Consider the following 18,065-nt stretch of genomic DNA (forward strand, 5'->3'; position numbering starts at 1 on the left):
AGCTACGAAAATGCAGCTCTTGATAGTTATCTCTATAGGGAGTTTCACTTGACACGGTTTCTGGAACAACTCCCCAAGGTTCACACTTTTTTCCTCAGACCCACTTGTCTAACAAAACACTATGCAGAAGCTACCTTGTCAATACTTTAAAAAATCTGCTTGGAAAGGGAATCTACACGCCATACTTGAGACGTACCACAAAAGCAAAGAAATAAACGTCAAACCAGTTGTGTGTACCCTTGTATGCCACTTGCAGGTACATCACTTCACTCTAACAGAACTACGATTCATCTTCGACAAACAGACCCATTTTAGTTCGGCCTTCTCTGCCAGCTTTCCCTTATAAGGGATTCCCTTAATAAATCACACATCTCAGCACAGCAAAGGACCGCTAAATATTTACAGTAAGTGACACACAGCATCTTGGTAAGAAGCTACATGCAGAAAGTTTGGGAGAAAAAATTTAAGGCTGCTCTGCCTGGTCTGTGGTTTATGGCAATAGCAATGTCTGGTGAAGCCAAGACAAGGTACTTGTTTTCATTTCCTTGCTTTTCTGGCTTTACATCAGCTTTAGCATGCATGCAGCTACCACACCTGTTTCACAGTAAAGATTTTTAAATTTATTTATCTGTTAATAAAGAGCAGTGATGAAGAAACAGAAAAATGGGAGTCTCTTTCTTCACCAGTGTTGTTTGGGAATAGACAGGAAATGAAAAGCAACAGGTAAGCAAATTCTGACTTTCATCACCTACACTCTTCTAAAGCATCTGATCCTTCAGGCACTGATTGTACTTTGATCAACACAGAGAAGTAGACGTACGAACAACGAAACATTCTGGGATTAAGGTTGGGTAGGTTAATTACAGCACAGCACTTGCTGCAGAACAGTCTGCACACTACATTGGTACATACCGATCATCATCATCTGCATGAGCGTTAGTGCCAGAGGTACTTTGGAGTGTGGGTAATCCCTCCGTAACCCCCTCATCTATTGAGCCTAGGCAAAGAAAAAAAGGGCAATTTAATGCAAATAAGTGTTCAAAAAGGGGATGCGTGGGGGGCAGGTAAATACACATAAAGCTTGCTTTCCCAAATCTCTGAGACACACTGCTTCCTGGGTGATAAGATACTAGAATTGTCTTGGGAAAATCATATAGAAAACCCAGAAGCAACGTGTTCCAACCCAACTTCTCCTCTGCACAGATTATCTAGTAAATGGACAACTCAATAGAGGGCGAATATTCGGCACACCTAGAAAATGGAAAGACTCTATGTTAAATACAGCCAGAGTTTTCAAAACACATGCCATTGTAAAGCAGAAATGTTACCTTCACCTAAAGGGACTATTTCATCAATTTTCAAGACTTCTTGAGCAATAAAGAGTTCAATCCTGCTACTCTACATCACTTTTGTGTTCCAAATCTTCCATATATATATATATTTGTTGATAATGCCTTCATTTATTGATAAGATGCTGAGACAGGAAGAGCCCTCTGAGAAACTAGAAATGCAACACCAAAGAGACCAAACATCTGTTTGTAAGGGAAATGCGCACACAAGACCATTCCAGAGCTTTGTTCGGTGCACCAACACTCAAGCAAATGTAGCTCAAGTGAGTTTTGGAAACAGAATCTAAGGTAAATGCAGCACTAAAGCAAAACTATAGCTTCATTCATCTCATATGTCTGTTGCTCAGATGGCCTCTCGCATCACCACTTGGAGTTTGGTGTTCAATCCTTGTTTAGGTATATTAAGCAAGGTTATTTTGGCCAGCTGTCACCATAACAGAGAAGGAAGTTGGCAGTACAGTACTAAAACAACTCAAAGAACTGGTGCCCACCCCCTGCCAACCATACCCCTTGATTAAAAAAAAAAAATCTGCAGTTTTGGTTAAGCATAACCATTTAGATAAACCACGTTTTGTTCACTCTCTAAGCTGAGCATAGAGAGCAGACTGGGTCTCCTCCCATGTCCCCTTTTCCTCTGATGATGTCTATGGGTGCAATGGGAGATGATAAAAATGAATGACAGAACTCCACCAAATTTCGAAAGGATCAGAGCTGCTGTCATTCCTCTCCAAAACAGGGGTTCCCAAACCATGACATATGTACGACTAGTATCATGAAAGACACTTGGAAGTGGTGCTAGGAGCTACTCTCATTGCTATAGTAAAAATAATTCTGCTTTCAAAAAGAGGGGCACATGAGTAATCTGAATTTGGGAACCCTTCTCTAAAGCTCACTAGGAAAATCAAGTACCATCAGGCCTACAATGACAAGTGTCAGACAAAACGGAAAACCAAAGAGAAGGAACAAAGACATGGAAAGAGCAGCAGAAAATGTGCTTATTTTGTCAAAAAGAATGAGTGTACTGTCTCCAAAAAAGGCTGTCCCTATAAAGGACAGTGTGTTCTACAAAACCTTACTGAAGTGAAAGATTATTGTCTTAACGGGACTCCATGTTAAGGGGCCTGTGATGGGAGGAAACTTGCAGCTCTAGCAGCTTCAAAATAACACTAGTAGAATCAAAATTTATAATTTTGTTAGGAGCTGACAAACTATGTTTGGGAAATTCAGCAACTATGCAATCTATAAAGTTACAAAAGTTAATCCCATTTTGATTTATCCTTCTTTCTCCAGAAATATTTAACCGAAAGTCTACTGAAAAATAAGCCCAATTGCTTTTCGGTTTAATTTTATGCCTTCACCTCTCAAATGGAAACAGTGTTAATGAGTTATGAAAATATCTTCTCAGACATAGCTATTGTTGTAACCATAATGACTTATTTATCAAGGCCCTGCTTCACGTCTCCTTCCGTATTATAAAGTGCTTCCAAATACAATAAATTGCAAATGAACAATTCTTGAAATTGCCCAAAGAGTGAATAAGAGCTTTTCACAATATCAGAAAGAGAGGCAGGAACGCTTTTATAAACGCACTATAAAACACTGAGATAAATATATGCAATTACACAAGGAAAATACATTCAGGGAAGAGAAAGCTTTACTTTATAACACATCTTGCTGCCTCCATTTACTGTTCTTATATTACTGCAGAAGGTAAATTACCTTTGGGAGGTAAAAAGTGCTTTCTAGCTACAAAGTGTGTCTTATCGTATATTAGGTACATGTGAACTGTGCTCAAAAGCAAGAGCACTGTTTCTCTGTACAGCAAAATGTGAATAAAAACTATTATGAGCATAGTTAATAATGTTATGCAAAGACCGCTAAATAATAATTTAGCATTCAAAGACAAAGAACAGATTTGTACTTTGAAGACTTTGGCCCAGCACACTTTTCTTCTCTCTGTGGCTGTTTTAAGGAAGAACGTGCTGTACTAACATCCTCCCTAACAGACATTTAAGTTTAAACATTATAATCACTAAAGCCTAAGACTCTCTGCCCCATGCTGTACAAATGGTCAGGTACTTGACCTCAGCAGTACAAACCCTAGAATAGGAAATAGAAAATGGAAAACTTTCCCAAAAATGTCACGTGGCTTCAAAACAGATACCTTTTAAAGACAGATGTGCAAAGCTGCTTGTCAACAGAAATCATTTCAGGAAACTGGCTAGAGCAAGAACAGAATTCAGTAAGGTGCCTGGCTGCTGGAGTACGTTTCAAAGTATTTTTTGTTTAACACTAAGAGACTCTTAAAAAGGAGATTTTACAGCGTTCAGTGCACCCCTCTCTCTACAATTCTGTCCTAGTCTCACATTCTCATGTCCCAGTGCATTCAAGCCACTTTTGAATATGCAATTTTTGTGGTATTTCTAACTCCAAGAGATGTCCCCCAAAAACTTCTGTAGATTGTGTGTTACTCATCTGTAATCTAGAGTTTACACCCAGTTTGTTCTTTTAAGCTGCTTGGCTATGATATTTATAGTTGGTAAAACTCCTTCCTTTCACTTGATACACTATGTTTAAATTTCCCTAATCGTTATTTCTACTTGTTCCATTTTGTCTGTGATGGCACAATTATGTTGATGAAATAATTTGCATCTCTTATCACATGGCCCTGGCAAGACCCTTCTGAAGTTCCTACTACAATGAGTTAAAAATTGAGTCAAACTAAACCTGTTCTTGAACAAGGACCACTTTTCCTGGAGACTACCCAGTAAACAAATTGTTTCTTTTAGTTTCTAATCTATGCACTACATTTAAAGATTTATATTTAAACTGATATTAAGTCTGCTTCTCAGATAAGGTAAACAGCCTTGTCTCCAGTAAATAAAACATTTTCATTTGGAAAAAGCATTACCGATCTAAAATATCAACACACGAGCTATACAAACTGTCAAACAAAAACAACAACATAAAGTCTTGAAGGATGGGATAAATGGAAAATATTTTCATTTCTTTTTAGTGAGTATTACCTGAATAGTTTAACAACACTGATTATATATTGCAACCCCGGAATGGTCAGGCTGATCTAACACTCAGTTTCTTCAGAGAAGGCACAGTGTTATGCTGACCAAACAAAACAAATAATGCAGGCTACATTTATTTACTTTGTTGTAGTTTATTTATTTAATTAACTGAAGCAGCCTTTCATGTATACATTATTTGAATGAAGCAGACCAGTACATTTGCCATTCTTACGGTCTTCAAACAAAACAGGCTTTATTAAAAATCTTTCAGTAAACAAACTCTACTGAGCACAGGTCAAGCCACTTAACCGAAAGCAAAATAGCTGACTTAGGCAAAATTTTGGTAATTAAACTAGAAATATTGCAAAACCTCTATCTCCTGACTTACTAAAAGCCATTCAGTGCACTCTGAGCAGAAAGGAAAAAAGGGATTGCTACAGTAACCTTTAAGTATTGGCTATTAATAAACAACAGCCTGCTAGAAAAACCCAAAATTGGCTTCAAATTGTCTTTCATGGAAAAAAGGTTTCTCTCAGAAATTGGCAGTATTTGAAGAAGCAACTTGAGAACCAAATCCCACAGAAATGGAAAGATTCTCAATATTATGACTGTGTGGTTTTGTTTTCGTCTGGGGCATTAAGATGACAGTGTTCCACCACTTATTTTGCAAATCTTCTTACAAAGGCTCTCTGTCGTGATTATACAAGATTTTATGTCTGATGCAAAGCACCATTCTATCCCTCTGTGGCTACAGCCACAAGTCTTTCAGATCTGGTGTTGCAGCTCAGCTGAGATCATGCCTTTTGGCACTAAGGAAAACAGAATTATTTTCCCCAGTCAAGCAGCTAGAGGTAAAAAGGGGTTATCAATCTCTACTGAATAAGGAGGTCTACCAACAGGCTTACCTTTCTTACCTGCCTTCTGCAAAGTTATTTAAAGAGCTCCAAGTCCCGTCCCCCCATCGGGGATTATATATAACATTTCATAAAACAGGGGAAAAAAAGGCAGTTTCACAAATTTAAAGCATGAAAAAACATGAAGCAGATTTCCTCCAGTAAAACCACAAGTGCACACATGCCTATTTGTACATATATCTAACCCCAGAAATGGTCATACCTATAGAGGAAGACTGTGGGCTGATCAGGAGATCTTCCTGCACTTGCTCGCTTCCTGGGACTGTCTGTTGATCGCTCAGAGAGCTCTGGGATGCGCTAACAGGCTGCGACACTTCCTCATGAACCTCCTCGTCGCTTAACCTTTCCACTTTGACACGCACGTCTTCTTCGATCACGAGGGGAGAACTGGCTTTTGTGCTCTCACAAGTCACATAATCTGCAATTCTTCTGTTGGACTCGGAGGGCCCAGGCATTTCCAAAGTCCTAGAGTTCTCTGCCTGCTTCACCTTCTCAGACTGAAGTCTTCGATCAATTCCAAAAGGAAAAGTCCAGGGAAAAGCTAAGGACGAGTCCACGGGCTGATTTCTGGACTCTGGGTAAGACGCTGAAGGATTCAGCACTTGGGGGGAACTTGTTTGTGTGTTACACTTAAGGGGGCTCTCGGGAGACATAACTATGTAGCTTTTGCGCTTTCTTCGCGACTCTCGACAAACAGGAATGGTTCTTTCCACTACACTGCACTCAGAAGAAACTGGAGAGAGGCTGCCGTCTCGAGAAGTAAAATTGCAGTTTGCGCTGTTCTCCTGTCCTGCATCCAGCACCTTCTCTTGCTGGCTGTTGGGTGTATTCCATAAAATGCTGGACTTCATGAATTCTGAGCACGTGCTAGCAACGCTGAACATCTGCATGTAGCTGGCTGCAGCCAACACATCAATAATGTTTTCCGTATTAATAGATAGTGTTGCTGTGTAAGCATATTCCAGAAGAGGTATAAAACCAGTCACTGTCACATGGTGCAGGTCTAACACGCTCTTGCTCTCGTCTTCTGCTTGGCCGACGAGTTTTGAACGGAAGAAGTCGCTGCAAGCTGCCAAAACAACCTTGTGCGCCCTGAAGATTTTGTCCTGGACGCGGATGGTGATATCACAAAAATGTCCATCGTTGCGGAGCATGTTCAGCTTTCCCAGCATCTCCTGACTGTGAGCAGGGGAATTATGAGTGAATGTTTTAACACCCATTTTTTCACCTTTCTGCTAGCGTTCTTTCCACATACGAGAGATCACAGGTATCCTAAAACAAAAAGAAAAACTGTCATTTTCATCTCTGAAAGCAAAAGTGCAGTGGTTTCATGATTATAACACTCTGTAGGAAGAAAATTCAGCCAAACTCTCTTGCGTCAGGTTTTTCTAGGACCCAAACTGTGCAATGGACTAACTCTACAGAAATGCAATTACCTACTCATAATTTTCAAAAACATAGATCAAATTATTTGCAATCCATCCCCAATATCATCTTCCACATTTCTGCTACTGCCCACTCAAAACAAACTCCTAACACCATTTTGGGAAAAACAAATGTCTGTACTACTAAAAAGAAAGCATTTTTGAAACTATCATCTGTGTAAGAAACAGGTATTTTTATTTTCTGGAAACTACTGCTGACGGTTCTTAAACCTGACAGATGTTGTCAAATGTTTAAGTGGAAAAGACATTAGCTTGGGTCCACTTACAAGTGTGCAGGAGCAAGCAAATCTCCCAGAGACAGTATTTAATACCAGAAAAGCTTTAGAGAAACTACAGCACGAATTTTCAGAGGACAGAGTTCAAGCTAGTAAACATAAAATAACAGTTGCCAATAGCTCTGCTTTCCTGCTGTACTGCAGGTACTGATTGCCTAAAGCTGCTTTTAATAAATAGTTTTGAACTAGGATGAGAAGTTATTGAAAATTCCTTCAAAAAATCAATGGATTATAAACCTCAAAGGAAAGTTAAAGTTTAAATCAAATACACACAAATTGATTTTATATATGTGAAAGATAATACAAGGAGGACAACTTCTTTCTTCTGAAAAATACAAAACTGCCTTCCTGGGGACCACTTCTCTCCTACGTGTAGGAGTAAATGCACATTTTTTGTGCAAGGTCCTGAAGGAACAGAAGGGACCGTATGCCCTGCACTGTCTGCAAGCTTTAAGGCTGCAGCAGTATCTGAAAACTCAATGTCTCTGATTTGAGGAGGATGAAGCTGATCCACGATTCACTCCCTGTGCAATATGCAGGGGAAAGACACTGCCAAGCTAGGTGCAATATGCCCAGACATCCTCTGCCCCCACAGTGGAACTTCTGTGGCCACCACAGGTCTCTACTTGCAGAGAGCAGAGCATCTCCGAACAAGGAAAATCAGCTCCTGGGTTTTCTCCAATTATTTCTGAATTATTTCACTGTAAAGGAAACATAAGCCACAATGTTTCACCTTCTTAAGGCCCCCCCAAGCTTCCATAAAAAGTCTTCTGTGTTCCACATGACTCACGCAATTAACATGATATAGAAATATCATCTCGGTAAAGTTGGTGGTTAAACATCAACAACATAATTGGATCTGATTATTTCCTGGAGTCAGCCAGCTTCTTCACATCATCCTTCTCCTTTCCCTTACACGTATGCAAAAACATAACCACACTTGCAAATTGCTCATGTGGAGCTTCGCAGATACAAAGAGCACTGCAAGTTTGGAACAACTTACCACAAATCTCACCAGTCTTAGCACATATTTAAATGGCAGCTGACAGAGCCTACCTTGTTCTACAGACATTTACGCTTGGCTGCTTCTTGTTCCTATGATTTCACTTTTGATACCCGTTCAGGCAGAGGAAAAATATCTATTCGAGAGAACAGATTAACTAACGCTTAACAATATATATAAAGTCTGAGTGAAACTATAAGGGCCATTTGGATTTAAAATGAAATTTCACACTACTGCAGAGGAAGAAGTTAAGCACAAGCAAAACACTCCCTTCAGTGAAAGAAAACATATCGACCTCAAGAGGCATCTGAAGACCCAGATTGTTTGTTCTCCAGCATGAATCAAATGAAAAGCATATTTAATTGATCTCAGACCAAAACACTACAATGAAATCTTGTAACAGCATATTCTGAAATGGCCTTGGGATACCCTTCCTTCTGAATTCCCAGTCGCTACAGCAATTCCTTGGCACATTAGAAGTTCAGAAGTACTTCTGTTCAGCAACTGGCTACAAAAAGAATAATACATTTGCAAGGACTATCAATGGTATATCTGGTATTTAGAAATAGTACCAATACATAATAATAAACAAGGAGAAAAATCTAAGTGAGCTATACTGCCAATTCTTATTCGCCCAAAAGATGAACCCATTTTCTTTCTTTGTTCGTCTGAATGAGTAACACTCATCCCTCCAGTCTCTAAGTGTGAGTGCTCTATTCTGCTCCCCTGCTCTGAACCATTCCTTGTCCTGCTTCCCCCTTCCTGCCCGCCTCTCCCCTCTTCTGGCTTCCTTTCCCCTTCTCCTTTCATCTTTTGCTTCCTTGACCTTGATCTGGTTACAGAATTTAAAACAAAATAGCGGAAGTCAGTGATGTGCAATAAATTGATTTAAATTTATTACAGGAGCGGCATGCCTGCCATGAATGTGGGATATTGCTCTGTTACATCACTTCCGTGAAATGACCTTCCTCCTCATTGCACTGGCACCACCATTCAAACAAGTGGCTCCTACACGGGCTTCGGCGTCGACAAAGGACGTACGCATATGCATGTTATTTTCAGAAAAATCACAAGGGGTGGGCTGAGGAGGGGGAACAATAGCAGTTCTTTACAGTTAATGAGGTAGTAAAAAGTCAAATATTTTTAGAAGGTAATTTAAGCAATATGAAATATTTTCTGCATGAAAAGATGAGCGTGCTAAAGCTCAACCAGGTTATAAAATGCTTCAATTCTCTTTGTTAATCTTTTAGTGGCATAGGGCACTTTTATAGCTGCACTAAGTCACAGTGATGAAAGAGAGTAAAGGGCTGCAACGTTACAACTTCACCTCAAGTCTAACATCTTTGGATCATCACCATTTCGAAATGACATTTTGTCACGTCTTATTACTGATTATTAGACAGTCCATGACAGCAGCTGTTAGACCATAAGGCATAGGGTGCTACATTCAGGAGTCATTAAAGAACCATAAACTAGAATTAAATATCCACGGTACCTTGGGAGTGTTTGGGGTAGGGAGATCAAGGTGCACACATAAACTACGTGCTAAGTGAGTTGGAGCTGGAAAAGCTGTTCATCTTCGAGCCACAAACCATCAGCGATTCTCTAAGCAGGGACCGGGGTTGGTATCAAAGAAACGGTGGTTTGGTTTTCTTTCCCAGCTGCTGGCAGCACAGTTCCTCCTCCCCACAAACCCTATGCACATGCTTATGCTCTGGTCCACAATACATTCAAATACTTCAAAGTTCAAGAGAAACACAGTGAAATATAAAGACACTTTCAGAAGTTTTAAACGTATTCTCAGCGAGACACCTCTACCTGTATTTATTTTTTCTCCACCATTTACCACTGAAGGTAAATGCTACCATACGAAAGACTTTGTACAATTCATTTGAAAATTAGTTCCCTTTTTTTAAAAAAAAAAAAAAAAAAAAAAATCCTAGGAGCACTAATATAGACCTGACCTGTAAGCAGTTCAAAGTAATTTAGCTCATTCTTACTGTTTCAAGGCTACTGAAAAACAAGTTTTAGCAACAGTTACCAATACCATACACTGTTTTGGTACAATGATTAAACACATGTCAAGTTGCTCTACTTCAAAACAGTAAAGGTGAAAGTGTACACTAAGTTGTCTAAATGGAAAAGAAACTGTAACAGAATTGAAAAACACTGCTTATGTGACCTGCCTACTTCCACGTACCCAAAATTAGCTCCTTATTCACCTCCTGCCTAATGTTACGGCTCAAATCATTGATTCTGAAACATGGTACCTATAATATTTTTTTTCCCTTGGAAGAGTCAGTGAATCAAACTCAGAGCAGTTCACGTTCAGTTTCTCATTCAGCTACATCATTTTACAACAAAAGCGAATAATTTTTTAGCACCACAGAACTACCACCTCACCTTTAACCTCTGTATCCTGACCCATGGCAATGTACAAAATATCATGAAAACACTAACTTTTCTGAACACTAAAACCAACAGACTTCAGATATATAAATGCCACGTTGGTTTCAGTGCCCCAAAACCTTAGGAAATTCCCACCCTCGTGCTCACCAATCCCTCAGGTACACTCAACCGTGAGGCCATGGTGTAAATCAGATCACCAGTTATCTTCTTTTGAAATTTCTTTTTAACCCAGACCACTTCTTGAGCACTGGTTACAGCACCACCCCATAAACAGCAGCAGTTCAGGCACAGACAAATCTTCTGTGGTGATAAATGCGTGACCTGGACCACCTTATCTCTGTCAACTTCTCACTGTGCCACAGAGGTACCAGCAGCCCCCCGCTCCCTCTAACTAACTGGTTAGTATAATTAAGTTTAAAATTGAATTAGAACAACTGCTCTTAGTGCGTACTTAACTTTAAGTTTGCTATTTCTATTTCAGACTTGAAACACTTTAATCTAAACACGCATCTGTTTCCCCCAACACCAGCTGGCCTAATAAAAGGTACTATCTCCCACTACAAATCTTGCCTTGCTTCACTTGACAAAACTGCTGGCTGGAGCTGCCAAGCTGTTCTCATTTCAAACAAATCAACAGCACTTTCTAAACTTTGTTTAAAACCATATTTGAAGTCAGGTCAGTAAACCTAGTTTGAACTCAGCCCGCCACTGCCAAGCCTGATGGGTATCTATGAAAAAGAGAAGGCAAACACAAGGTTTCTGTGCTCAAAATTACGTCAATGTGCAGTATTCACTTTGGTGTAGTGGAATCTGTGGAATGCAAACCTGTAACCTTTAGCTGCAGTGGGTGACTGGACCAGGGAAATGAACCATCCCGGTAAGCATGCAGTGTTTCTGAACTTCAATTTCCTCTAGGACAGCATACTTCAAACTGTAAGTGCACAAAGGAGCTAGTGTTAAGTTAGCTACTTCATAAACACTGTTATGTTAAAACCTGAAATAAATGCTGAGGGGCAGTCTATAAACAGAGGCTGAGGTGATGCTATACCCCACAAAAAACAGGAGAGCATTCAGTACGGGGGCTGACCTGGTCCTTGGTCTCTCCGTTCAGGAACTTCTATTCTCCAAACCTCTCCCACCCCAAGACACCAAAATTGCTCCTGTGTCCCTTTCCTCCCAGCTCCACAGAAGAGGACAATTTTCAGTTGGGTTTTTTTGGTTTGGGGTTTTTTTGGGGGGTGGGGGTGGGGAGGGGTGTTGGGTTTTTTTTGTTTGATGGTGGGGGGTTTTTTTGTTGGTTTTTTGGGGGTTTTTTTTAAGGAGTTTGTGGAGGGCTTTTGTTCTTGAACAGGGCTCTTGAGCTGCAGGTTGGACAGTCCTGGGACAAGACCTCTGTCTGCCCAGGAAAGAATGGCTAACAGCAAGATAAGTAACTCTGGAGAACTCTGCTTGGGAGCTTTAATGGCAGAGCAATTTCATGTAGCAAGCTGAAGACTTGAAATGCCACAATCCATCTATTTATTGTTAGCAGTAATATTCCCTTTCATAGCTGAAGGCAGATAAAAGAGTGTGTTGCGCTTTTCCTACGTGCTCCAGAAGTACTGCATTTGATAAGACAAGGCCATTTATTTTGTAAAAACTGGGTTTTCGGCACACCACTCTTGATAAGTTCACGTGCCAGAGGTTTTGAGGCCACTGACTCCCTCTACCATTACTGTCGCTCACAAAAAGCATTTGTTAGCTTCTTTGTACTCACACACAAGCTTGTACCTACGTTCACCACATAATTTTTATTTTTTTTTGTTGCAAGAGTGCTTCCCAAGGATGCTACAGTGGCAAATTGCTTCACAAGCAGCCACCTCTTCCTCTGAAAAATTCATGGCAAAGAGACTTTTCAAAAGATATTCCTAAATTTCAGTTACAGACCACCAAAAGCTGCTGCAGAAGGGTTGCAGGCAGTATTTCAGAACTAGAGCTAAGCTTCATAAAGGCAGACTAAAACACTATCAGGAAGCAGCTATGGTTTCAAATGTCTAAGTGCACGCAAATAATGCTAACCGATACAGGTCTGTGTAAACAGGCTACACGATTTTCAGATGAAGGATGAACTCTATGCACCCAGGCCTCTAACTGTTTAACACCTGTGGGAACTGCACTGTGGCAAAAAGTTCCCCCCAATCTGAAATGAATTTGTAAGGTTCTAGCTAAGTTTCTTGCAAGAGCTGTAAGAGCTGAGGTTTACAAAGTCGAAGAACCAAGGCTGCAACTCTTCACAAAAAAATTCTGACAAAATTTGCACATCTGGAAATCCTGAGCTGTGCCAAGATCCATGGTATCTTTATTTGCTTGGTACCAACCAAGGTAAACCTCTGCAGTGCAGGAAACACAGGCAGGTGCAAGAACACATATTATTCCTTTACTGTAAGTTCTCCAACAGACCAGGAATAGTAGTTATCTGCAAAGGACAAGGAGAAAAAGTGTCCAACAGCTCCTCTTCAAAAACAATTACTCTGTTAAAAGGCAGGTCCAGAGCATCCATGAAACACCTGTTTCATATTCCTAACAGATCTCTCAGTTTCCCCAAAACTAAACCCTATAATGATAGAAAGCAAAAGCTTTAACTGTTACTTGCCCTGAGAAGAAAGAAGATGTGTGAGGGCATGGCAATGTCCTAGATGGCAGTTAGAGCATTGACTCACATTATCGTTGCTACTGAAAACACTAATCTTTAATGCGGATAGGAAAAGAACGACTCAAATCTCAAGTGATGGAAAAGCGCGTTTGCATGACGCAAATCTGGTAGGTACATTTTAATTCTCAGAACTGGTGAAAGCATTGAGACAAGCAGTAGGGTGCCAAAAACAGCAATTTATCCTACAAAATGGTTTTATTGTAAATTGAGCTGGTAGGTCAGCTGCAACAGAAGAGTTCTGAAAGGATAAAATTAGAAAACATTTACATATACATTTTAAGGGAAAGTTCAGGGTGCAATTTTTGTAGTAACAACAGACTTCTTTCCCCTCACAGCAGAGTACAGCCTATCTTGCATGACTGGAACTTCAGCTGGGTGTTGAATTTAGAGGGAGCTGATACCCCTCCTCTTCAAAATGCCATGGCTCCCAGCCACTTATCACCCCTGCAATTTATCATTCAAAACCCAGATACTGTTTTTGGCAACTATGCCTTAGTCGCTGCTGGTTTTTTAAAAAAGTTAATCTAATTAACTTCTTGAACATACAAGAGAGAATAAAAAACATCACCTATTCTGGCTTTCAGTTTTAGCTGTTATTAGCATCAAGGTGTAAGCTTTGGTCAGAAACCAACGCTGCTGCTGAATGCACTGAACTCGAGCTCTCCACATGCTGGAACATGTGGTTTACTCAGTGGTAAGGAACCTGATATGCACCAGGTATGAGGCTGAGAGAGCTCCCATTTCTGTGCAAAATCCTAAAAATAGTTACACAAAGTCTCATCCTTTTGCTCAGCTTTTGTCATGATGAGCCCACAGCCTGCTAATCAAAATTGTTTTGTCATCCTCATTCATCACCCTGAAGTGGGTGAAGTTTTGACTAAACAGAGTGTGCTCCTGGCCAGTGCTCTTTCAAAACTCCAGTAGCCCATCCCTCAACTGCCACTGCCCTCCTGGCACGCAGGGTGAGAAACACGTCCATTTGTCGTGGCTGTCGTGGCTCAGAGCTCATCTTAACAGAACTGAAGGGGCCTGTGAAAGAAGCCAGAGTATCTTGTTAGAGACCCTGGTAACTGCGTATTGCCAAATCTCTGCTGCGAGGCAGGACAGGGAAAGGCACTGTTCTTAGAATCCACTTCTGCGCATTCCTGTTACCTGACATCAACTTTGTTCACCAGAAGACAGGCAGTACTTTAGCATCCTCTTCTATTTCCTCCTTGGTTTTGCAGATTTTTTTTTTTTACCCCATAGATATTACAAACAGCACAATACCTGCTGTTAAAGCAATGAAGACCAAGAATAAATCAGAAATATTTGCTTAGCTCCAAATGTCTCAGTTGCACTGGCTCTAAACTATAAAGCTCCAAGTAAAAAGTGTACAGATTCCAGAGCGAGAAGACCAGTCTTCCTCACGCTACAAGATTGCCTCAGCATATAAAAGCAGGATGTTTGCTGGATACATGAAAAAAGCAACACTTGTTGTAATGAAAAAGAGGGGAACATATCCACTGCTTTTATTTTAAAATATTAAAACCAACATAAAACATATTACAGAGCTGTTGTTCTTGCACCATTAGGTCATAACAAAGAAAAAGCTGTAAACCACTAGTTAAACCATCCCTGTTTTCCAGGACTTGCTGTTTCTACACATAACGTGAAGCAGAATGTGTCTTAGGGATTTTTGTTTTGTTTTCCTCATTAGTCATTTGCATGGAAATGAAGAAGTCTGATGTAAAACTTCAGCAGTCATGTTCTGACAGCATGGCAGGAGATACTAGATAAAGAGAGCCAGGGTGCAGGCTGACAGGAAGAAGTATTACAGCCTAAAGAGGAGCCTACGTGAGAGCTCAGCACACAGCACAGGATGGAATTGGATGCACCCAAACCAAGCTGGATCCATCGACAACGGTGTCTTCACACACCTTCGAAAACTTCCCAGTGATGGAACAGAACAAGACACGGAACTTACCAGTTTGGGCCGATACATCTTCCAGTGTGTCCTTTACAGACTGTATCTGTTTGAAAGCCCCAAGCATGTCCTGGAACTCAGAAAGAAGCTCTTCCAACCCCTGCATCTGGCAGAATTAAGAAGTCATCTGCCTGACCGTAATAGATTACAGATGCCAAGGCCACATTCATTAAGTTTCCCAGCAGCCACATACTTGCAGCAGACTCTCACGCAGCTCTGGCTTGTCATTTCCTCGTGAAAGTGACAATTCTAGATTTATTCTTGTCCCTTATCGACCCGTATATATGGCCTACAGGAAGCTGCCTGCAAGAGTTTCTTCTGACCAATCTCGAATTGACAAGAGATTTTAATCCTACTGTAAACCTTTCTTTTTCACTTGTATTGCAGGAACCACATACCACTTATGTGTCTCAGGCAGATGAGAGTTTTGGTCTCTGCAGCTGGAAAACTCACGGCTGTCACAAGCAGATAACCAATTCATAGATAAACTGGGAAATCATTAACTGTGGAAGTGTCACAAAGCTGAAACTCAAGTCATACCTGGTGAAATTTAACCTGATAAATGGTCCCATTGGCTTCTGGGCAACAAAAATTAGTCTGCAGAGCATTGTAAATGGCCATGGCCAACAGCAGACCCTTCTGACTGATGGGAGAAGCTGAGAGCTGACAACAGCTTGTAACCAAAAATGCTCGGGAACCACTGACAGATGATGGAGAGCTCTGTGTGTAGGCACTGAGTGTGCTGGATTAATACAGCAAGAAGATTAAAGCATAGCTACAACTCCTAGTCTAGATAAAACTTGAAGATTAAAGATCACGTTGTAGGTATGTAAAACATGTTACCACTCCTTTCATTAGAAGTCAATCTAGAAATGTTTCCATTAGACATTGCTGTGATTACAAACATGCAAACTGATATTTTAATTTGCAAGGAAAAGGTGCTAGTATACTGGGAGAAGAGGCAGGGCTGTTCAAAGATTGTCTCATTTTGTGGTACACACCTGCCAGAAAGCTTGGTTCCTTCACACTACACTAAACATTAACACTGTGTTAATTTTGTCTTTCAAATATTTAGTGCAGAAGCTCCATTATTTAAAAATATAGAGATGTTTTCATCTCTCAAAAGATACACAATTATAGGTGTTTGTATACAACTGCAGAAATCCGGCTAAATGAAAACAATCTGAAGAAAAGAAGACGGAAGAATAAGAAAACAAACAGAAAATGGGACACCACCTGTGTTTACTGAAGCTAAAGTATGTCAAACTGACTTGATAATGTATTTTTCAGAAAAAAAGAAAATGCCACATATGATGAGAACTTCATTAAAATGTTTCAATAACATGACATATAGAGTTATTAGTGAAAACAAGGAGATGAACAGACAAACTGCAGCTAAGGAGCCAGCTGAAAAGAAGTAATCCATGTACTTGAAATAACAGGTTAAAGAATTTACCTGTGAAGTGCCATAAGGACTCGTTTTAGCAATGATCTCTGAGTGTTTCTGTAGAGACACTGGCTCAAAAAATGCTGATGAAAAGGTTAAGATGCATCATCAGCACAACACACAAAAACAAATGACTGAGAACTGGAGTTCTAGGAACAGAATAAAACTCACAGGAAATCCAACAGTATGAAACTAAAACCTCAACGTTATATACTAGGGAGCTGGTAATGGACTTCAGCTATAATCTGGAAGATAATTAGTTAAAAGTGACTTTGGAAAAGATCTCCATACTATTAAATTAAATTGAGCAGCTAACTGAAAGGCCCACAGAACAACCAGACTATTTTAATACCTCATTTTTTTGTCAGGTATCTGTCAATAGCTATTTTAACCTCCTGAAAGGTTCTCAAGAGTGTTTTTTGGTGTGTTTTTCCTCTCTGCGCGGCTCCCCCTTACCATATCTGTAAAGTAAACCCTGCTTAGAACTTTTCAGGGCATCTGACTTAACCAGACGACATTTCGGCTAGAAACATGTACTAGCTAGAACTGACAGGGCATACTTTAAGTGCACTGATCAGCAAGGCAGCTCTTAATCTCAGGATCTAATTAAAAGAAGAGATTACAGTAATCAGGGCAGTACAGTAGTGCATGTTGTATGTGAACTGTTGATCCAATGCCCCTGTTTTTACGCAACAGCTAGGAGACAAACCCTTTACAGATACATACAAAAGATAAATGTAATTTTCTTAAAAGACTCCGTACCTCTCTATATAACTGCAATCTGCTGGCTCCAACAAATTCCATGTTTGATGAACCAGCTGAACTCTTAAATAAGATTTATCTGGGGAGAATATAAAACAGTAACTTTGCACCATTCTGGTGCAGAACATGCAAAGAGCTTCAGGAATGCAATCAGGTACAATACTCTGGCTACTCTTCACTCCTAACGACATGCAAGAAACCCCACACATCTTCGTAGCCTTCCTCCCCCCTCAAAGTCTTGTTTTCCCTAGCCATGACAGAGTTTTTCAACTCTGGTGTGATCATTTGAAGTCAGCTCCTTCAGAGAACAGAATGTTGCCATTCACTACTTCAAAGGACCCAGATTTAACTTGTTGCCTTTTTGAAGCTGCAGTGCAAAGTATAAAGTTTATGTGCCTAATATAGCTTTCTCAGGGTTGAATAAGCAAACTAGATAAATGCCACTTTCCCCAGCCTCCAGCACTTTGAACTTTTCGTCGTAGGAATCTCACATTAGTGTTCCATGTAACACATAAAAGCAAATTTTCTGACAGTACTTAAACCTGAGGCTCATTTAACAATACAAGCAGTAACTGCTAAAAGGTCTTGTTATATACTGAATTACATTTATTCTCATAATAAAAATTAATGTGCGAACTTCACTACATAGAATGTATTGAGGTATTTCACAACAGATTCACTGCCCTGCAATTTCTGGTTTTCACCAGTTCTCTAAAAAAGCACATGATCAAACTATTAGATTGCTAATCTAACAGTGGTTTGCCCTGAAAGTGCACACTAGAG

General features: G+C 40.1%; 1 protein-coding gene across 6 annotated transcripts in view; it reads right to left on the reverse strand.

Annotated features, from left to right (window-relative positions):
* Positions 1-18,065, reverse strand: part of ZBTB44 (zinc finger and BTB domain containing 44) — a 38,069-nt gene that overhangs the window by 12,340 nt on the left and 7,664 nt on the right. For all 6 annotated transcript variants that reach the window (XM_054802914.1, XM_054802918.1, XM_054802917.1 and 3 more), the window contains 2 exons: positions 5,486-6,555; positions 913-997 (listed from right to left, as the gene is read on the reverse strand). In XM_054802914.1, the coding sequence (XP_054658889.1) occupies positions 913-997; positions 5,486-6,503 (1,103 nt within the window). In that variant the 5' untranslated portion in view covers positions 6,504-6,555. The remainder of the gene's footprint in view (positions 1-912; positions 998-5,485; positions 6,556-18,065) is intronic.

Source organism: Grus americana, chromosome 24, assembly GCF_028858705.1.
Source record: "Grus americana isolate bGruAme1 chromosome 24, bGruAme1.mat, whole genome shotgun sequence".
NCBI lineage: Eukaryota > Metazoa > Chordata > Aves > Gruiformes > Gruidae > Grus > Grus americana.